At 49.0% G+C, this 21058-nt stretch overlaps 7 protein-coding genes across 7 annotated transcripts; 5 read left to right on the forward strand and 2 right to left on the reverse strand.

Annotated features, from left to right (window-relative positions):
- Positions 1–18: 18 nt before the first annotated feature.
- On the forward strand, positions 19–1123 carry N7474_010752 (uncharacterized protein; the record flags this gene model as incomplete). Its single annotated transcript, XM_057202162.1, has 3 exons — positions 19–410; positions 474–820; positions 876–1123. 3 exons carry the CDS (start codon positions 19–21, stop codon positions 1121–1123), a joined length of 987 nt encoding a protein of 328 aa, XP_057047446.1.
- Positions 1124–1299: 176 nt separating this feature from the next.
- Positions 1300–1634, reverse strand: N7474_010753 (LysM peptidoglycan-binding domain-containing protein; the record flags this gene model as incomplete). The annotated part of the gene is made up of 2 exons (XM_057202163.1): positions 1300–1481; positions 1541–1634. 2 exons carry the CDS (start codon positions 1632–1634, stop codon positions 1300–1302), a joined length of 276 nt encoding a protein of 91 aa, XP_057047447.1.
- A 1058-nt stretch (positions 1635–2692) lies between these two features.
- N7474_010754 (uncharacterized protein) lies at positions 2693–5716 on the reverse strand (the record flags this gene model as incomplete). Its single annotated transcript, XM_057202164.1, has 4 exons — positions 2693–3478; positions 3534–4521; positions 4796–5181; positions 5246–5716. 4 exons carry the CDS (start codon positions 5714–5716, stop codon positions 2693–2695), a joined length of 2631 nt encoding a protein of 876 aa, XP_057047448.1.
- Positions 5717–7983: 2267 nt separating this feature from the next.
- N7474_010755 (SDR family oxidoreductase) lies at positions 7984–8955 on the forward strand (the record flags this gene model as incomplete). Its single annotated transcript, XM_057202165.1, has 3 exons — positions 7984–8267; positions 8329–8510; positions 8576–8955. 3 exons carry the CDS (start codon positions 7984–7986, stop codon positions 8953–8955), a joined length of 846 nt encoding a protein of 281 aa, XP_057047449.1.
- An 864-nt stretch (positions 8956–9819) lies between these two features.
- Positions 9820–10879, forward strand: N7474_010756 (uncharacterized protein; the record flags this gene model as incomplete). The annotated part of the gene is made up of 4 exons (XM_057202166.1): positions 9820–9878; positions 9955–10117; positions 10168–10467; positions 10538–10879. The coding sequence occupies 4 exons, from the start codon at positions 9820–9822 to the stop codon at positions 10877–10879; spliced, it is 864 nt and encodes a 287-aa protein (XP_057047450.1).
- A 4412-nt stretch (positions 10880–15291) lies between these two features.
- N7474_010757 (uncharacterized protein) lies at positions 15292–16155 on the forward strand (the record flags this gene model as incomplete). Its single annotated transcript, XM_057202167.1, has 1 exon — positions 15292–16155. The coding sequence occupies one exon, from the start codon at positions 15292–15294 to the stop codon at positions 16153–16155; it is 864 nt and encodes a 287-aa protein (XP_057047451.1).
- Positions 16156–17994: 1839 nt separating this feature from the next.
- On the forward strand, positions 17995–19485 carry N7474_010758 (universal stress protein; the record flags this gene model as incomplete). Its single annotated transcript, XM_057202168.1, has 3 exons — positions 17995–18281; positions 18330–18720; positions 18772–19485. The coding sequence occupies 3 exons, from the start codon at positions 17995–17997 to the stop codon at positions 19483–19485; spliced, it is 1392 nt and encodes a 463-aa protein (XP_057047452.1).
- Positions 19486–21058: the final 1573 nt, after the last annotated feature.

Below are 21058 nucleotides of genomic sequence, written 5' to 3' on the forward strand. Positions count from 1 at the left end.
AAGCTACTCAACACCATCATGATCGTCGCAGTTGCCGGAGGTGCCGGCGGAGTGGGCAAGACCATTCTCGAGAAGCTACTGCAGAAATCCAGATTCAAGGTCATTGTGTTGTCCCGCAGTGTATGTGGCTTGGAGCAGAGCATGATTTTGAGTCCGATCCTAAATGATTTTCAGGAGCCACGGGAGGATATAGTTTTACAGAAAGCACAACACGTCCAGCTCGACTACGATGACATTGCCTCTATGACAACAGAACTGGAGCGCCACAACATTCACACAATAATCTCCGCGATTGGTATTGTGTCAGATGAATCTAGCCAGTCTCAGTTGAACTTGATAGAGGCTGCGGAGAAAGCCAAATGTACTGAACGATTTATCCCCAGTGAATATTCTTTCATTCAAACCGCCGAGTACGCCCGCACTGAATTTCAACAAGAGCTGAGAGATCATATTAACTGATTCATACGCTGAAGCCTCCTTCCGCTGGATCCGAGTATTCAATACTGGCTAGATGCAGCCAATCGCCTCAAATCCAGCTCACTGAAGTATACCCGTGTTATCCCTGGTTTCTTTATGGACTATTGGGGAATGCCGCATGTCAAAACCTATCTCCAGCCTTATACCTTCGGCATAAATATAGCCGAAGGCAAAGCTTCAATTCCTGGTGATGGAAACGACGTGATCTGTATGACATACACGGCTGACATGGCCACCTACATGACCAAACTGCTTGATCTGGATGAATGGTCGGAGTTCACTGTCATTGTTGGCGATGAGGTGACCTATAACCAGCTCATAAGCATGTCCGAGGAAATTTGTGGTAAGTAATGGAAATAACTTTAGATTTACAATGTGCTGGGTTAATTATGACCCAGGAAAACGGTTTGAAGTCCACTATGACAGTTTTGACCGGATCTACTCTGGAGATGTCACTGTGCCACCGATGCCGGATGGTACGGAGTACGCGGAAACTGAAACCAAGGAAATCACTAAGCTGGTGAGCCTCCTTACTGTCCATGGGGTCTTTGACCTGCCCAAGGAGGGTCGCCTGAATGCTAGATTTCCAGATGTTCAGCCAATTACTATGAAGCAGTTCTTGATTGACGCTTGGCGAAAGAACTGAGCATGGACTTTGAACACAGACAGGAAATAATGCAAATGTCGTATTGGTAAAATATGGGACAGGACCAATTGCGCATTTGGAAAGGTTTCACCCCTTAGGTAGCCCTCTCAGTAGTGTTCCTTCAAACATAGATCTCAGGCGTATGACCACTGAGACGAAGATGTGATAGAAGCCGCCTAGCAAGCAGGACCGTTGGTCCCAACCCCGATACAGATATATCGTCCTGGAATAAGGTTCGAGCACGAGGGATTGACGTCTGGGTTCCAGCACAGAAGCTGCTTCATGGTGATGGTGTTCTCATTACGTGAGATAATGTCCCAGCAAGTATCTCCATTCTGCACGGTATAGTAAAGATTGCCTATTTCCTGGGATCAGCATCCGTTTATTGAGATTGGGGATGGCTTCAAAACTGCCTACAGGCGGGCACCACTTGCATCGGATCCGTATCGATGGGGTTTGAGACGGCCAGAGAGGTGAGACCTAGCATGAAGAGAAATGCCCGAGCAGCCATGTCTGGAAGGAGTTTTGAGTATAGCACTGAACGAGTGGTTTTTCAAAGCCAGAATAGAGAGTGGATTAGCGATGATGTTGGATGAGGGCAACCAGTGGACCATATATAGTTCCACCAAGCATGGAGACTTGACCCGGCGATCAGATGGATAATGCAAGCTTCCCTGAACAAACCTTGAGTGTCTTGTGTGACGGTTGCAGGAAAAATTTGAAAGCTACCGCTGAGGGCCTCGACAAATTGCTCACTATCAATGGCTCGACTCCTGTTTCGGATATGGGTTGCATCTGCCACCTGGCTTTACCTTGTTGCAAGAAGTTACATCAAAGCCGCGTAACTGCAGGACGCAAATTGGCTGAAACAACTAGATTCTAAATCCGATCTATCTTTGCATTTTGTTCCGCTGAAGCTAAACGCGGCAGGCTAAGAAAAATAAGGTTACCGTCTTGCAGGGAATCCTAGTCTTCTACGCGTGACACAGTAAGACCCTCTTAAGACCCTCTTAACCTAGTGTGGAGAGTAAACGGGGAAATTAGATATGGCAATCTGAAGGCTAGTTACCCTACGAGTGGATTGCGTAACCTTGGTATTTGCATCAAGACTGGAAGCAAACAAATGACAAGCATGCAGTGCAGCTCATTTGCACATATTCAATATCAGATCGCTGCACAGAGTAGTATTGAGAACAGTTACATTGACATCTACTAACCAGACAATGAGCGTGTGCCGATGGCAGGTGAGTATCCTTACAGAGATGAGAGGACTCCATCAGCCGGCTGCAATAAGCAGGTGTTTCATTCAGCAAAGCCCCTTGCATTGAGGTTTCAAAAACACGTCCGATGATACAGCAATTTCGATAAATGCGCGTTTTGCCCTTGAGCTTGGAGTCAGCTCAATGTGTGTGAAGATATGTAGAATTTTAGCTTTGAACACGACATACGGTAGTGCGCCAGCTTTAACTAGTCGTGTTTACCCTCGAAAACTTCAAACAGGATTTGATTTCTTAGTTGTTTCCATTCAGACATGGAGAGGCATGACCAAATGTATATACGGAAGGCTACTTAAGCCCAGTCGATGTTACTGGCATAATAGCAAATTGGCACTGGTGGGCTTTTCCAATGAGGAGTTGCTTCGCTGTCATTCAGTCTCGCAACGGTTTGTAGCATATCCAGTCGTCCCCACGGACTGTCATCAAACCTGGCCATAAAGGGCGAATCTTGAGACAGATATTCTGGGAAGACTCGCTTCCAACCGTCAATTACCTGGATCATAATCTCAGAAACAAATTGATCAGGAGAGCTTCGCTCGAACTGAAATCGGCCCTGAGTCTGCTGCGTCACTTCGACAGGATAGAGACCAACGGCCTTATCAAGTAAGATTGTATCTGCAGCCACGAGTGAGGTTACCACATGGTACGAGCCTCCCTTTTGCGCGCGGTCACGAATAGCCATCATTGTTGCCAAAGCGCCTACAAGGCCCGCGGTCATGTCGGATATTGGGAGAGGCGGAAGGACACTTGTACCTTCCTCGTAACCTAAAGACTTTCCCATCACGTACGAGGCACCAGAGGCGGCATCTCCAATTTGCTGCCAACCTGGTCGCTCAGCGAAAGGGCCATCCGGTCCATAACAGTTTTCATCCACGTAGATGATTCCCTTGTTCCTTTTGGCGGCTATTTCCAGCATGCTTCGTAAACCGAGTCCTTTCCTTTCAAGTGAGCGGTAGCGGAAGCCCTGAACAAACACGTCAACATCGCCAATGAGCTCTTGGAGACGAGCCATGTCCTTCTCGTCTTTGATATCTAAATCCACTGTGCGTTTCCCTGCATTGAGGGTCAACTGGAGGACCTGTTAGACATAAGTTAGTCTCTCCGTCAAGAATGGGAAACATTCCGAAACTCACATTCAAGTCCGCCAGTTTGCTGCAGTTGACTCGAATAACGTCAGCTCCGTACGAAGCTAGAGTAACGCCGATAGTAGGGCCAGCGATGATCCGAACCATTTCCAGGACCCTGATCCCAGCTAAGGGTCTCCGATCAGAAAGCTTGGGGTAAGGCACCGGAGGAGTTGACTTCGCATAAGACTCGTGGGTATAGTTGACAAGCGGATGTCCTTCTAGTCGTTTGCCCATCTCTGTCTTCCTCCACCCTTCAGGCGAGTAGCAAATACTACCACATAATCCATGCCTCACGTTGTGCATCTCCAGTTCATCCGGACTCCATTTCTGTACAATCTCACGAACATACTCGTACTCCTGTGAAACTGACTTGAGTGACACATCCATGTTGATACCCATTGAATTGAGTGTTTTGCTCGCATCCAGAGACCCGTGTAGCTGGTACCACACATTCGAGTCCTTCGTTGGGTACAGTGCTGTTGCCCTCAAAGCCAAAGGCCCTTTGCCAAATCCCTTTTCAAAGTCCCGATCGAAGATATTGGCCAATGATCGGGATCGAGCTAAACTCGAGATGTCGGTCCCGTTTACGTATGCGGTGAATGTTGATCCGAGCCACAAACCGGCATGATCAGTGTTCACAATGACGCCAGAACCTCCAGCTGGCTTGCTGTCTCGGATCTCTATCAGCTCGTTGGCGACCAAACCACACATGGCGTGAAGAGCCGCAGATACAACGGGGGATTTCATGGGACCAGGGATCATGGGGTCGGGGCGGCCCTCAAATCTGACGGTATCCCATAGTGCCTGTTCTTTTGTGAATCCCGGTGTCTGAGAAGCAAGAAACTGGAAGATGCGACGAGCGTCCTCCGGCACGGGGAGGAATCTCTTGTCGATGTAGGTTCCAGGTCCGTAGGTTTCGTCTCCTGACACCGTCTCGTGTGCTTGGATGGTCATTTTCGGTTGGGTAAAATCTACAGCGTAAGGCGGGATGAGCCTTGCCTTTATAGCCTTGGCTGGCCATGAGCGGCCTCGCCAAATGACCTAATTATTGGTGGTGATCGGCACGCAGTGCGGAGTCGAAGCCCCGCGAGCCTCGCGAGCCCGAGACAGGCTAGACCTGCTTCGGCGTCTTCTCAGATCGAAGATTATTACACACTAGAAAACAATACCTGAGGTCCTGGAAGGGCAAAGCTAACATTAAAAGAAGAATTACAGATCTTCGTATAACAAAATATATAAACATGATATTTATTTCAATGACGACTTACGACACAATTAGTACAGCAACTGCCCATGGTGGCATATTGACTGCGTATTTCCCCTGTGCATCAGATATACTCTGATTAAGAGCCTGCACCGTCACATTCAGGGGCTGGTTGCTCTCGAGCTGCTCGCCGGCGAGCATCTCTAGCCTTCCCGTTCTAGTTCCCGGAACACTGACTTGGACGGTCTGGTTGTGAGGCCCGTAATTTGCAAGTTTCACGTAGTTCTCCGAGTCACCTTTAGATGCCACCCAGTACAGCGGTCCAAAGTCCGACGAGGATGTTACAGGTAGAACGGTATGGCCTTTGTTCGATGCGAACATCTTTTGAACAAAGTAAGAAGTTGACGGTGTTAGGGAGTCAGGACTTGAGTCGAAACCGTACATGGTGGGCTATGAGAGAGATGCAGTTAGTTCAAACCCAGATATTTTGCTTCGAGTCAAGTGTTGAACATACCGACCAGGAGATAAACCCAAAATGTTCCAGCATAGGCGCATATGCCGCCATCTGAACAACGTCACTGTTTCGTTCCATGCCAATCATAAAGACCGCCTCGCTACAGCTGCCTTGCATGTAGGTGTAATAGGTTCCCAGGGCACTCGAAACATTGCGACATCCATACTCGCCGACCATCACGGACTGATTGCGTGGCTGGTTGTCCCACAGATTGAACATTGCAACGAAATCATCCGGATTGCGGTAATAATGTAAATCGAGGATGACCTTTTCAGGCACCGGGTCTGGCAGGCATGAGTAATTTCCAGTAGAGGCAATGAGTGTCATATGAGGATATTTGTCGTGGATTGCGTTGTAGATCTGAGTGAACCGGTCCGGGTAGGTTTCACAGCCACCGGTAAGATCATCCTCGTTTCCGATCTCGACATAGTCAATCTTCCAGGGTTCCTGGCGGCCGTTCTCGGCACGCATCTTGCCGTACTTTGATTTTGGGCTTCCAAGGAGGTACTGTGTTTTGTGTCAGTGGCATATCACGTTTAGTTTCAGTCGATAATTACCTCCAGCTCGTTCATGATGTCGTCAACAAACGGTTGTAGATCTGATCCGGATATAATGTCCCCATAAGACTTTCCAGCCCACACGGCCAAAAGGGGGGCCATGTTCATGTCTTCGCACCACCATAGATATTCATCCAAACCTGTAAGTAGTCAGTGGTAAATATAGGCCAAATATATAGAGTAAACCAACCAAGTGCATCAGTGTTAGGGTAAAACCAGTCACCTACACAACAAAGGTTAATGAATTTGGCGGCCGAGAACTTGTGAGGGTTGTTTACTTTCTCTCCCCGGTCGATCCACAACAGGTCCGATAGTAGTGTTCCATTTCCAGCGAGTATCAACTTCCAAGCCCTCGCTGTAGTTCTAATCAGCATGTTGAGGCTAATTGCATAAGATTGGTAACTGACATGTTATTCCCACCAGGGAACCGGAGAACCGCGAAGTTGGCTTCTTCAAGAAAGGAAGCAAGCTCATGGCGCAGTCCATTTTCACTAGAACCCAAGTCAGTTTAGTTGGTGCTTTTGACGTCTGTGCAAAGCATACCGTCCTTTATAGGTCGGTAGAAAAAGCTGAATCAGCCCAAAATTCAACGAGTTGCTTGCAACTTTCGACCCATCAAAAGTCAAATGCCATTCATTCTCCCCATCAGGTGATGCAGAAGCGTTAAATGACGTTTCATATTGAGTAAACGTTTCAGCCTTGCTTTTGACAGTCAGATTGTGGTCAGCGTATACAATGCCACTATGCGACCCAATGAGCCGCAGATTGATGGTCCCCGAATAGTCCCCCATCATCCAAAAAGAGCTTTTGTATGTGGCGGCCCTTACTGGGACTCCATTATATCCGGTATTTGCAAAGCCCACGTACTCGGTCGCGTCGGCGGGCACCCATACTTGAAGGGAGGACTTGATGGCTTCGCTCACGGGCTTTGAGGTATCTTGCGAGATCAGCGCATCCCCTACTGGTGCATATGCTGTCAACCCGGGATTTGCGCCTTGGAACCCGTTATTTTGAAGAAGTTGACCGTGGATTCCACCATCGCCTTGAAAAAGTAAGCTCATGAGCTTTGGGATTTATCGAGACTGCGTACCGGAATGATCCATTTCCTGAATGAAATTACCAAGGTAAGAAAACTTCACTCCATATGATTTCACCGCTTCTTACCTCGAACATTATCCCATAAAGTAATGGGCTAGACCTATTCCCACCCTCCTTGGATATCGTTAAGTTGACCGAAGGCGGACCTCCCTGAGCCATAACGAAGCCCGCCATGGCCAGGACGAGACATGGGTAAGATGATACTCTCATGACCGCATGAAATGTGTGTCGACAGTCAAAGAAGCAAGTAGGAAGCCAGAGATAGCTCAGCAATTGCCTTAAGAGCAATCAAGCTTCGTCACGCGCAGTTCCCCTCGTGGAGACTAAGCGTGATTCACATGGCCAAAGACTGATTCGCTCAACCATGTTCGCTTCATAAGCCTTCTCCATAAAAGACATCATGGACCTGGCAATTAAGCTAGAGGTGCTAATCATGTTCTTAAGAAAGTGTGGATATATTTTCCACCTCGAGGGAATGCCAACAACCAATTGATGCCATACTTCGCGATATTGCTAATTTTGTTGATTTTTGTTGATTTGTCGGATATTTTTACAACTTGGACTTCCTAACGAGTGCTGGACATTTATGTATCGATGACGCGATCATAAAAATGTACGTGTGGTGCTTGCTGCTAATAACATTCTTGCTAGAGGTGACGGTCGGAGTCATGACGTCGAAGATCATGTCCCGATCCGTCTTGATCCAGTCGAATAGTTGATCCCATTCCGCCCCATTGCAAGGAATTTAATGATAGTAACGATAAACTCGGCTACAAGGATATCTTTCTTAACTCAAATGTCTTTTATCTACGCATCAAGTGGACCATCTACTGACATTCACTCGCCCCGCTTATCTGCCAAGATCCCGATCACCTTCGGACCCCGAAAGTTTTCGGGATCAGCGGATCAGCCTGACTTTACCGGACTTAACATACAATGGCCACCCCTCTTCGGGGTTAACACGACTAGTTTGGAATAAATAGAGATTGATTCCCTCTACTTTTTCGCGTCGTTTCCTCCGTCACATTCATAGAATAAATACCCTTCTCCTCGAGAATAACGAACCATATAACCAAGCCAACAATGTCTCCTCGCGTCTGGCTCATTACTGGAACGTCCTCCGGTCTAGGCACTGAACTTGTCAAAGCAGTATTAGCACGCGGAGATAATGTCATTGCAACCGCTCGCAATGCCGACCGAATCGCCCATCTAAAGGATATCGGCGCTGCAACCATGCAGTTGGATGTCACTGTGTCTCAAAGCGAGCTGGATCGCAAGGCTGAAGAAGCTATTGAAGTGTACGGGAGAGTGGATGTGCTCGTAAACAATGCTGGATACACACAATTTGGAACCGTCGAGGAAACCACGTGAGGCAATACCTTCCATTCATATGCCTGCAAAGAAACTAACGTAAAACACAATTTTCAGCCACGATGATTGGTACGCGCAGTTCAATACGAATGTCTTCGGCACCCTCAACACAACAAGGTCATTTCTTCCGCATATGCGAGCAGAAAAGGCTGGCACTGTGGTTTTTATCGGGTCTATGGTAGCGTGGGATGGGGCACCCACTGTCGGACCATACTGTGCTTCAAAGGCCGCGATACACTGTAAGCAAAATCCCACATCCCTCTGCTCTATCTAACGGGACTATCTTCTGACTTGCGCGATTCAGATGCCGCCGAGTCGCTATCTCGAGAAGTCGCCCCTCTCGGGATTAAGACTCTCTTGGTGGAACCTGGCACATTCCGCACTGAGCTTTTGAGTCAACAGAATAAGAAGTCTGGGGTAACCAAGTTCGATGACTACAAGGCTCTAAACGAGTCGTTCGAGAGCATCTTCAGGAACTTGAACGGGAACCAGGCTGGTGATGCGAGGAAGGGTGTCGAGCGCATTGTTGATGTTGTCAAAGGTGAAAACGACGCAGCTGAAAAGGAGTGGCCTATGGAATTGGTTATTGGGTCTGATGCTGTGGCGGGCATTAGGAAGAAGTGTGAGGACACCCTGCGACTGTTGGCGGAGTGGGAGGAGGTCTCTAAGTCGACCGATCTGTAGTACCTGCGCGCAAAATTAGAGCATTAAAGGCATGCAGCGGATACATTTATTCTATGAAAATCTCGGTCTGGCCAGCGAAATTGACAAACTACGGGTATTAAGCAGTCGGAATGTTGCCTAATAAATCGAATCTGACGTCTGGATAAACATCGTCAAGGCCCGAAGCATTCATGTCGGCCAAGAAGAAAGTAACGTTAACCGAGTCGCATATTCTCGAAATCCCGTATGCATCTCCTTTATCTGTGCCGAATGGGCGAGATGAGATAGACAGCAAAGTAAAAAGCGATTAACTTACTGTATGGTACACACGCGTTGCCCTTGAATGACCCAACGACATTTTATACGTTAGCTGAACTGGGCTCCGGAAAATTTTCGTCTACGGGCAGTCTTGCCTGCTAATTAATCCTCCCGCAGACGTACTAATTTTTAACAGAAACAAGATGCAACTATAGTTAGCTCGTTTAATTGCTTTTAACCTAAAAGTAACTCCCTAGGGTAAATACACGTAAGCAAGCAGTTCAAAACTCGACGTCCATGTGATTTCAGCTCTGAATAGCCTCGCAGTCAATTAATCTGTAGCATATAGTTTATACTTAAAACCACTAGTAAATTCGACCTGTACTTTTACTTTTCAGGGAATTACTACAGGACCTTTTAACTACCCAATTGTGAGACCGAGACATTGCATCGGTAATCCGGTCACGTGTAGATGATTGACTGAGCACATTCCTCTGTTAACTAGTCATCCACTTCTAGTATTTCGACAAGAATATTCTTTGATCTTACAACGGCTTGCGCTAATTTGTCCATTTAACATCTTCGCAGCCCAGTAGTTGAGACACTCAGGTTGAAGAATCGACCCAAATGACCCAACCCCCTCAGCCAAGCGGGGGCGGTCGCTTGCTCAACACATTCATCAATCGGTAAGCAGTCCAATGTTCCCAATCCCCCTCACATTCAACGAGGGGAAAAAACAGAACAGACTCTCACAAGTCAAAGTCCAGTAGAAGATCATGGATCTGGATGGTCTAATCTATGGGACGAAGGGAACAGCGACCTCTGGGACCGGGGCAAGACATCTCCGGCATTAGTAGATGTCATCGAGCAAGAACAGGAACTGCTGAATCCTTTCACAGCAGATGGAAAGAGGAAGAAAGCTATTGTGCCGGCAAGTAGACCTCTACCGTTTTCCTGACAGTGCTGTAGCATTAGCTGACCACGGAGCAATTTCAGGGCTGCGGCCGAGGCTACGAGGTAGTCATGTTAGCGCTGCATGGATTCGACGCATATGGGCTCGAAATCTCCGCAACGGCAGTGAAAGAAGCAGAGAACTACGCCGCGACAGAGATGCAGAATCCTTCTGCGTATCATTTTGGCAATCGGCAATCACCATCTAGATCTGATTCCCCTGGCACGGCCACATTTCTACAGGGCGATTTCTTCTCTTCTAAGTGGGGGAGTAAAGGCGGTGTTGACGGGACGACCAAATTTGATCTGGCATATGACTACACAGTAAGCAGGTTCAAGTTCCTCTCTCCAGCTTTGTTATTATGTGCGGGGTTGATGTATATGTATAATCTAGTTCCTCTGTGCATTGCATCCAACTCAACGTACACAATGGGCGGCGAGCATGGCTCGAATTCTCAAGCACGATGGCCATGGCCTGCTCATCTGTCTTGAGTTCCCATTGTATAAAGACCCACAACTGCCCGGTCCGCCTTGGGGCTTGAAAGGAGTGCATTGGGATTTACTTGCGCTGGGTGGGGATGGGCAGGTTTTTGGGGTAGTGGGGGAGGATGGCAAGGAGAAGTGTGCTAATGAAGTGGAGAAGGGTAGTTTCCGGAGAGTGCTTTATACGAAGCCTGCGCGGTCGTATGAAGTTGCCAGAGGAACGGATATGTTGAGTGTTTATGCTCGAAAGTAGAGAGTGGAGATATGTAGGACTACGGTCTGTTCTAGGTAGCATAATTTGAGTAGATGATCTAGACAGCGAGGGAACAGAAGACAGGGTTGATGAATGTATACGTACGTTGCTACTCAAACAAGACAAGCACCAAAATTAAACTTTAAGATCATCAGGCTGCGCTGTACGTAGCCACTGCGATGAATATCCAACTCATACTCCATATCTGCCATTCCTTTGTACTTTTACATCCAAGACAACTTCAACCCTAAGTTTCATTTTATTTTCTTATACTGTTCTAATAATAACCGTCCCTCTGGCCACCAGAATTGACCGTAAAGAGTCTAGCTTGGACCCTCAAAAATCCAGTGCGGGGGCCAAATCAAGCCAGGGGGCCAAATCCAGCCTCGCTTGCCCGAGATGCTAAGTCGTATACTAGTAGCAGTAGATCATTCCTCTTTCTCACATATACGCGTGTTGACGTGCAATATATCTTGGCGATGTCGTTATAAGCTATTCTTGACCAGGCAGCAAGATACATGCTAACTACTAAAATGGCCCCAAAAGTCTTGCGGTGATATCAAGTACACCATTTTTGGCCCCAATTACGATGAGAAAAGATACACATCGATCGCATAAAACGACAAATACCGCCATTACAGACGGTCCAACCATTATCAATTCCACCAGCCTGCGGCAAAGAAAGATGTATCGCAGCGATATCCACAAATCCAGCCTTAGAACTCCTACCTCGTGGGATCTCTTCAGTATCACCGAAACAGACTTCCCAGCTAGAAAAAGGCAGCGACCGCTGGCAAAGCGGATATGGGAGAGCCTATTTCATCCTGTGGTATGGGCAAATATCCTACTGGCTGTTTTCATCGCCATGGTAGTAGTATGCGCGCTCTACCACGGCGTCCTCGAAGAGGATTATTCGGTTAGTTTTTTGGAGAGTAGAAAGGTAGCCCTGGGGGCGGGGTTGGTGGGATTTGTTGTGCCGGTGCATTTCTTTTTAAGCAGGTCAGTAGGAAAGACAGAGAGAGGGGTGTGGTTTTCTTGAAATTGAGCCATAGATGAGCGCTTTCATGCTAATTAAATGCTCTTCAGGGTTCTACTTGAGAAGTACCCACTCAATTGAGTGACACCATGTCCACATCTAGCGAAACCAATTCTTCCAATTCTCGCACAGTCCCACTACATTACTGCATATCGGAAGGTAACGGTGAATTACGCTCTTTTCTGATATCAAATGATCAGAGCTTTTGACCAAAAGGGCTAGATACTGACGGCGGCTAATTCCTCTTCCTGTGTGTCCTTTGAAATTCATTGAAACGATACTATGCAAAAAGGCAAATACGGCGACATAGACTACAGTCATTGCACACTCACGAGCGACATGAGAGGTACGCTGTGTAAATTATGCCTCCGTGCTATGAAAAATGATAGTTCTACACTAGATCCATATATCTCGATATCTGTAGAAACCAATAACGCTGTACGAGTGTTCAAGAGCGCGAGGTGGATTGAAACCGATCAGGACGCTGTTCAGTCGCCATTCGATGGAAGCATCCTGATATCTTATGACTGTCTTAAAAAACTCGCTTCCCTACGTCCTTTCTGTCTGGCTGCCTTCCATATCAAATGGTTTCCTTGACAAAGCCACGCTGGTCTTAAGGCTGCAAGGTTCGAGGACATTGCAAATGGCCAAGCAGGGGAGATTGACCGACGACTCTTTGTGGCTATTATATTGGCTGGTGATCTTAGAAAGCGATTAAAGTGCGGAAAAAGGCATTGTCTCTCAGGTCGAGGAACCCAGGGTGGTTCACAGTGTGCCTAAAACTTCTTCGATGACTAGCGAAGCTGTTACACAGGAGACAACAGACCAAACTAATACTTCCTCTAGGAAGGACCTGCCCTATGGTCCTTGTGATGTGGAATCAACGAGCAAATTATCGCATGATGGCATCGTCTCATCTGAATTCAGACGATGGAAGCGATTGACCAAAAGAGCTAAAACTTGACGGCGGTGGCTCTTTCCCTTCGTCTATTCACGCCTGAGCCCTATCGATGGTGCAACGCCATCATTTGTCGCGCAGAATAGACCCAAGGGCCGGGCTACTTTGCGTTTCTGCGCTAGAAACATCTTTCCAAAGCGACCTCAAGGTCCATGTATCGAGTGCAGAGGGACTACCGAAAGGGTCCAACAATGTCATGTCTTATCTGCAGCGGGCAAAGCTAGTGTTTATATCTTACTCATTCAATTCACTATTCATGATGGAACCGCCGTGATTTTCCGGTCAAGGTAGGCTAGGCCTGATTTGGAAACGTGTATGATCTGTATTGAGGTGGCCATGTCGGGATGGAAAATCCACGATTTCTTGAAGGGAAGACCATGTACCACGGTGGATGATGAAACATCGTCACCCCGAGTAACACCATCCTGCAATTGACAATTTTCAATTGATCCATAGATACGCGCTTCCATGCGCTTCCATGCTAACTAAATGTTCTATAGGGTTCTACTGGAAAAGTACCCACTCAATTGAGTGACACCACCACGCCCACATCCACCAGATCCACCAGAAAGAAAAATCGGATTGACATGACAAGGGAGACCGATCCCTCCGTTTCTCGCACATTCCAACTAGTACACAACATGGTTTTGGCCTCGGTCCAAAATCCGGAAATTTTCGTCCGCTCCGCTCCGGCGGCACTCGACTGTGGTACCTAATGAGTCACTTGAACGGGCACGATCCACTCGGCGCACCAAACCGAGGGTGTCACGGTCAGATCGGTGCACTGGCGTCGATCATAACGGACAGGACGGCTGGTGCGGGCATAAGGCGCATAAGGGCTGAAATAATAATATGAATGTGGATCTCCCGGGTGTTGCGGCTCGCGGAATGACAGGACACGGTTTTTCGCGGGCTCGGGAGGACGGAGCATTCGGATTCCGATAGGCCCGGCAATCTGTCCTTGGTGAGGAAGAACGGATAATCCGCTGGTTCTTCTCTGGATCTTCCCTTCGTTTTCCAGCTCTCCGGTTTCAAGTCTAGATGTTCCTCGGCTCAAGCCTTGACGTCAATAATCAAGAATGCTTTCCAATCAATGGCGACAGATAGCCAACCAAGGTCTAGACGAATATTTATCATGATAGTTATCTCCGGCCCGGGGAGTGACAGTGTAGGGCTGGATAATGAACTGCTGGGTCCGTGGATAGTACGATTGTGGAGAGTTTATTGTGAGGAATGAGCTGAAATAGGTAACTGGAGAGTCGGCTTGTATACAAATAATTTCTCCGACCGACCCGCGAAACCCATGATCTGCGCCAAGACCAGCGCGCCCCCAGATAGGCAATCAGGTCTGCGAATGCGAACACGAGAAGGTACCCCGTGACGTCTTGGAACATTCCGCGCTGAAACACCCCCCACAACTTTGCCAAAAAGAATCCATGTGCTGCGCCTACAGCAAGGAGACATTCCCAGGTGGAATGGTGGAAATGTGGAATTCTGTAATTGCTGCCTGAGCCAGGCAGCCATCGTATGTCCTTCCTCGGCTTGCTAGACGGATTCGATCGTTAATCACAACATTGGCATTGTCATGGTCATAATCGCCCTTATCGCCCATCTAGAAGCATAATGAGGTGATCGATTGGATTGCAAATGCAATGATTGGAAATCTGCACCGGGGAAACCTTGGAAGAAAGCCAACTTAATGACAAAATGCGGTGTTATGTCAGCGAATGCATCAGTCAGCCGGATGAAAAACAGCGGGCGCGCCGTCGGCGTTAGGCCACACCGAGTGGGTCCAGTCAGGGTCTGCGGATGTAGGAGTTAACAGCGGTCGCTCAGGATGCTGTTTTGTGCTATGTAGCTGGGAGAAAAAGGAGGGAAAAATGGCGACAAAAAATTGTAGGCGTCTTGAAAAGAGAATTCTTGTCTTTCTGTCAAGGCAATCAATCAGAGTAGAGGGCAATGGCAGAAGAATGATGATTGATAACAACCTGCATTATTCAGCGCTAGGGTGGATAAGCCGGGGACTCGGCACCAGTTATTACCTAAGAGCGATCGATCCGTCATGGGTGGTCGGTGGGTGGAGACAAGCCGCGCTCTCTCCGATCGCCGAACCGGACTTTGCACGGATCACGGAAGAAAGTGATGAAAAATCAAAACGGAGGCTGCCTCATGCCAGGCAGGTATAATTATGGCAGGAAGCCTCCTGACGATCGGATCTGATCACTCCAATCCCACCCGCCTGGAATGTGCACCCGAATTAATATTTATTGCTCACCCCAATCTCCACTGGGATCTTCCTTGCCTAGAGGTACACCGCCTGTTACTGTGTACTGGTGACTCAGAAAAAACAGACGAGTCATCCACCTATGATCTTAACATAAGCCCTTCCGCCAATCCCCGAACCTACTTTATCATATCATGGACTCTTCCTCTTCCATCTCCATTCCCTCCTCCGACTCATTCGCTGCCGCTGCCAGCCCCTACTTTGACTCTCTATTTCGCCGGCGCCAGCAAAAGAAAATGAGCATCACCGAAACCTACTACCTAGCCCACACGGCCCGCAAGAAGCTCACCCGTGAAGCTTCCCGGGCCGACCACGACCTGCGCCTGCTGGTGGGCCACGCCAACCTCCTCGACTCGCTCATGGTTGATCTGGCCGATGCCGAGCACGAGCAGGAACGCTGGTTCAACCAGACTGTCCACGGCGCCGCCAAAGCCCAGGACGAGCAACAACCAAAGCACATCCAATGGGCGACCACCACGATTGTGGAGGAGCCTGAAGAGGACTGGGATCCTGAGGATGCCTCCGATCTGGACTCCGACTACAGTGACGAAGACGAGGATGAGGCCGACGATGATTATGACGAGCGCGACTTCGTCATCACCACCCCGCCGTCCCGGCGGCGCGCCCCCTCGCCGGTGGCAGTCATCCACGAACAAGAATTGATGGAGGACGACGATGATGACGACACAGACTCAGATTTCGAGTACGACGACGCGGAGGACCTGGACCAGCTGAGTCTCACTCGCACACCGTCGCGGGCGTCGCAGTCACCGCCCGAGTTGCTGGCCGACTCGGACGATGATTCGGAGGATGATAACCTGCCGCCCTCGCCGCCGCAGCCTACTATCGAGGTCTTTGATGAGAAGGCTGCCGCCGCCGCTGCTGTTGAGGCCACGGGCCTGTCGTCACTAAAGGACAATCATCTATTCGAGGAGCAGGGGTATTACGTTTCACCATCACCATCACACCAAGAGCAGACTCTCATCGAGGCATACTGACCATGTCTGTCTCGTTGTGTACCATTTCTCTTCGACTCTCTGCATTTTACCGTGATACCCTGATGTCTGGCGATGATTTGTTCTTTTCTCACGATATACCAGCGGGCGCTTTTTTTTCCATTCTATCGGTCGCATATCCACTCCTCTATACATATTTCCCCTCTTCTCCTCACCCTCTTGTGCAGCTCTCCCTGCTATGTCAGGTTGAGACTCCACGAATTTGATTCCGACTGTACAACCTATCTATTACATTCCACAATTCATACATTCAAGAATGATCATTATCACATCATAATCCTTCCCTGGCTACTCGTACTCGTACAGCCCAGTAAACGAAGCAAGTAAACTCAACCCTTATCAGTGCATGTGACCCGTAGATCCGCTGCAGCTCCGGAGCCCCGAGCGCAGACACTTGCCAGCACGCCATTCCTGCGCGGCTCACCGCTGGATGGGCAAGACAGATAGGGCCCGGTTAGCTCGGCATAGTCGGCGCGCTAGGGGTGCTAATCAGGGTCCGTCAGGGTCGGGTCTGGTGATTATGTGGAGATACTATTGGAAATGAATTCCTTAGTTACCCCACCATAATAATACACATCACAGTGTGTATCTACTTCGTATAGAGAGTTCAATAATAATAACCACCGGTGAAGTCGCGAAATGAGATGGCGTATTTAGCGATCTCCATCCCGTACCTCAGATCTGCACCCTCCCGCGATGAGGTGATTTGACCCCCTGTCGCAGAAGTATTAAAAATTAGTTAGGGGGGCTCCTAAAACTCCCTAGGATCTGCGCTAGTTATGATCGACACCCTGGCCCCAATGGTTGGGTGCCGATCAGCCGCCCCAGGATGAAGGATGATTCCTTTCCGCAGAGGATTTTTGTTGACGGGGGAAGAAGGTGGGGGATGTTCATCCGGGGTTGATTTTGCACTACTCACTGACTCGGTTGCGAGATTGGGATTTGGACTATGTAGTTCGGGATTTGGGATGATTATGAATAGGGTGTCCGCACGGACTCGCGGGTGCTGAGCGGGGGATGCATGCTAAGTCGCTGGACCTTCCCTAACAACGACAGGATTAGGGCACGTCTCTTGTCTGTATGTGCTATTTCCTCATAGCATCATCGTCATTGAGAAATAAAGCATTGCATCTAACTATCATCATTTGCTTGCAATCTCAGTTCCTTCTACGGTGACGTTTGAAGCTATCACAGAGCATGGAATATTTAGACCACTCGGACAACCTGGACCTGATAAAACCTCCAATATGACCAAATCCAATTCAAATAAGTTAGTCTATCCCCCATCTATTACACAGTAGTTAGTTACCTGCCCCAAACTGACCGGAGGCAACCCTAATCTATGCAAACAATGCAAACCAATCAGATAGTTCTCACCGCCTACCCTCTTCTTCGCCCCTCGTGGCTGCCCGCTTGCGTCCCCTCGTCTGGTCTCATCTCACGGTGCACCTACACGCTGCAGTCACGCTGCCTCATCTCGAGCTTCTGGGCTGCCTTCTTTCTCGCATTCGCTTGGTCTGACTGCACAATTCCTTCGCTGGTGTGCCTCCTGCTCGCTGCCAACTCTCGCGCCCAAAAGAATGGTCCCCCGCTTGGGACGCGCGGATCGCCAGCAACTTCAGAGCGGCTGAGCACGTGCTCTTGCTATTCACTTGAATTAACTGTTTCTGTGGTTCTTGGGGGTTATCTCAGTGTCCATTCGAAACCGCTGCCTGTCCTCCCAAACCTCACGATCAGCAAACTCGAACATCGGCTAGCTCGCGTGACAACAACAAACACCTTCACTATATATCTGATTCTCCACGATCGACTGCCATCACGATGTCTGCTCCATCCTCCCCCAGACCGTCATTTGAGTCCGAGGAACACCCAGTGTCCAACGGCAGCACGGCACAGGCAACAGAGGCCGCGTCGACCAGAGCCCACAGCCCACGTCGACGATCCATTCAGTTCAGTGTGGGAGGCACAGAGTCTCAATTGCCGACTCGTTCAATGAGCTTTAAGGACAAGCGACGCTCTTACGGCGAGTCACCGACCAAGGAAGAGTCACCGGACAAGGACAGCAAACATCTCGCTGTCAACCGGGGGCCATCGCCGCCTCCACCAAAGTATGTTTTAAATCACAACGATACATTTTAAAATACTGACTGCAGTAGGACTTACGAACGAGGCGTCTCCTTTGATACGTTCGATAATCGGGACGCAGCCGACTTCTCGCTGACGCTGAATTACAAACACAAGGGCTATCAGAGTACCCGCCGCAGCAGGACATTCCTATGTGGGACTGACCAGAACGATTACTCTGAATTCGCGCTCGAATGGCTGATCGATGAGTTGGTGGATGACGGAGACGAGATTGTCTGTCTTCGTGCGGTGGAGAAGGATTCACGCATGGCTAGCGATGCCGCTATTGAAGAGGGCAAGTATCGCCAGGAGGCCGAGAAGCTGTTCGAGCAGGTCATCCAGAAGAACAGCCAAGATGAAAAGGCCATCAGCTTGGTTCTGGAATTGGCTGTCGGCAAGGTGGAGGATATCATCCAGCGCATGGTACGTTTCAACCGATCCCTTGCCGGTGTGATGATTCTAACGCGACTCCAGATCCGTATATATGAACCTGCGCTACTCGTTGTCGGCACTCGCGGCCGAAACCTGAAAGGCGTGCACAGCCTTCTCCCCGGCTCCGTCTCGAAGTACTGTCTCCAGCAATCCCCTATCCCCGTGATTGTCGTGCGCCCATCCCCCAAGCGCGAGAAGAAGAAGAAGAAGCGTCGCGCAGACCCAACCCGCCGAAGCTACAACCACATCCTGGAGATGAGCTCGCGGCGCGGCAGCCGCATCTTCGACGCTAGTTCCAGCACAGAGAGCAGCACCTCCAGACTCCCCGACGAAGAAGCCGCCGTTGCCGAGGCGCTCGGTCTTCCGGCCTCATATGCAAACTCTCGCACGTCGCTGTCTGACCGCAGCAGTCTTAGCCACGAGGATGCCGAGACACGGAATTCCCTTGATGACCGCCTCATGAAGAGTCCGTTGAGCGAGAGCCCGACCTCCTCCGAAGAGAGTATTAGTATCAGCGAAGACACGCAGAGACCTCACTCGCCTGACGAACCGCCGGGAGAGTCTTCTTCTTCTTCTCCTCCACCCTTCGTCGACCGCGACTCATCCGAAAATGCCCAGCCGTCATCGCCCGAGATTACGACTACCCAGACCGACGCCGACGAGTCCGACTCCACGAAGCAGAACCGTATTTCTATTCCCACAATCGAAGTCTCCAATGACAATGACGACGAAAAGAAAGAACCCGACGAGCGCTGATATCCATATCCATATCCATTCCATCCTGCTTGCCTTGTTGTGTTGATGCGTTTGTTACTTGCCAGAAAGCAAGCATGCATTATTTTCATACCCATACCTAACCCGATTATACCTTTCCGGATTGTTTTCTGCCCATTCCATGGATCTGCCCAATCTGCATTGCCTTACTGAGGTCCTTCACCTTTCTTTCCCGTTCCTTCCTCGTCTGATACCACATCGTGCATACATTAGTTTCTTGCGTCCAGGCTGCCATGCCGTGGATCTTTGTATAGGATATGCATACCTAGGATTATCATGAATAGCATGCCCTTTCATTCATCGTACTGTATGTCCATTGCTTGTTTGTACAAACAAACAAGCAGGCAGGCATCTCTGCCAAAAAGGTAGGAATATCTCATCGTAATGTTTGCTGGCAGATTAGGTATATAAACCCTTCCTTCCTCTTTCCTTCTCCCTCTCTCCTTCCTTCACTTCTCTTCATCCTTCTCTTCCTCTCCATACCTATATACACAGAGAGGCACACACAGCTCCCAGCAACACTTATACACATATACATATGTATATTCCTCGCACGAAACATAAACCAACACAAACCGATGTCAGTCTGCGGCGCCTTCCTCATAAGGACTTTCGACCCCCTGTCCTACAGGGCCTTTCAGACCCTTAATATGGGATCTCGCCCATGCTCATGCACTTGTTCCCCATCTCTCGTCATGTGCGGAATACACCAGTTCCTCCCTCACACATCGATCCACAGACAGTATCCAATGTCGGGATGATCACCCCACTACAAAACGATGACACCCGAAATGGACAAGACACTTGAAGAGGGCTTTTGAGGTGCTCGGGTCCTGCTCGACTGTTGCCTTCGGGCCAACAAGGTAAGCTAAGCCTAGAAAGCTTTTACATGGATAGTCAAATTGACAACCTCTGTCCAGATGTCATACTCAACGATGGTACAAGCATCCCTATGGTTGTGAACTGTGTTGAATGCATATCGAGCGTCTTACTGGTGGCCGAGCCAAGCAGCTAGGGGTAACTCTTGATGGTTCTGCTCAGCACATACGACTCGAGCTCAATGTCTCTACAAGGTATTCACAAGGATCTATATGACCCTGTGAAGCAAAATTGCGGAAGCCTCGATACTGCGTTTAGCCCTCTAAACAGATCTATCCCAACCAAACAGCAAATTGGGGATGGCAAGGCTCGGATCTGTGGTACGTGCCAGTGAATTACGAATAGTTCGTGGCACTTTGATCGGAGCAATTCTGGTCTTACTACTGTATTTCTCTGCCAGAAGTGCTATGACTGTCAAAAAGTCTCTGGTAATCAGTGTTCGAACTGTGACCCGCTTACATCAAGAGGTCAGTGGTGTCAAGACCGTGTTACAGGAGAGCCCTTCTGCTTAGCATGTCCGATTTACTTGCGGTTAGATGGGAAGCACCAGAATGCTGAACAAGTGGCCAGGTACTGCACTTGTCATCTTCAGGGACCTTGTGACAACCCCGGGTGCAATGCGGAAGAGAAGTACCGTTGGCACCGGCCGGAACTGGGGTCACAAAGCCCGGAATTG

This window comes from Penicillium riverlandense, assembly GCF_028828495.1.
Source record: "Penicillium riverlandense strain IBT 135883 chromosome Unknown utg000011l_segment0_segment0, whole genome shotgun sequence".
Classification (NCBI taxonomy): domain Eukaryota; kingdom Fungi; phylum Ascomycota; class Eurotiomycetes; order Eurotiales; family Aspergillaceae; genus Penicillium; species Penicillium riverlandense.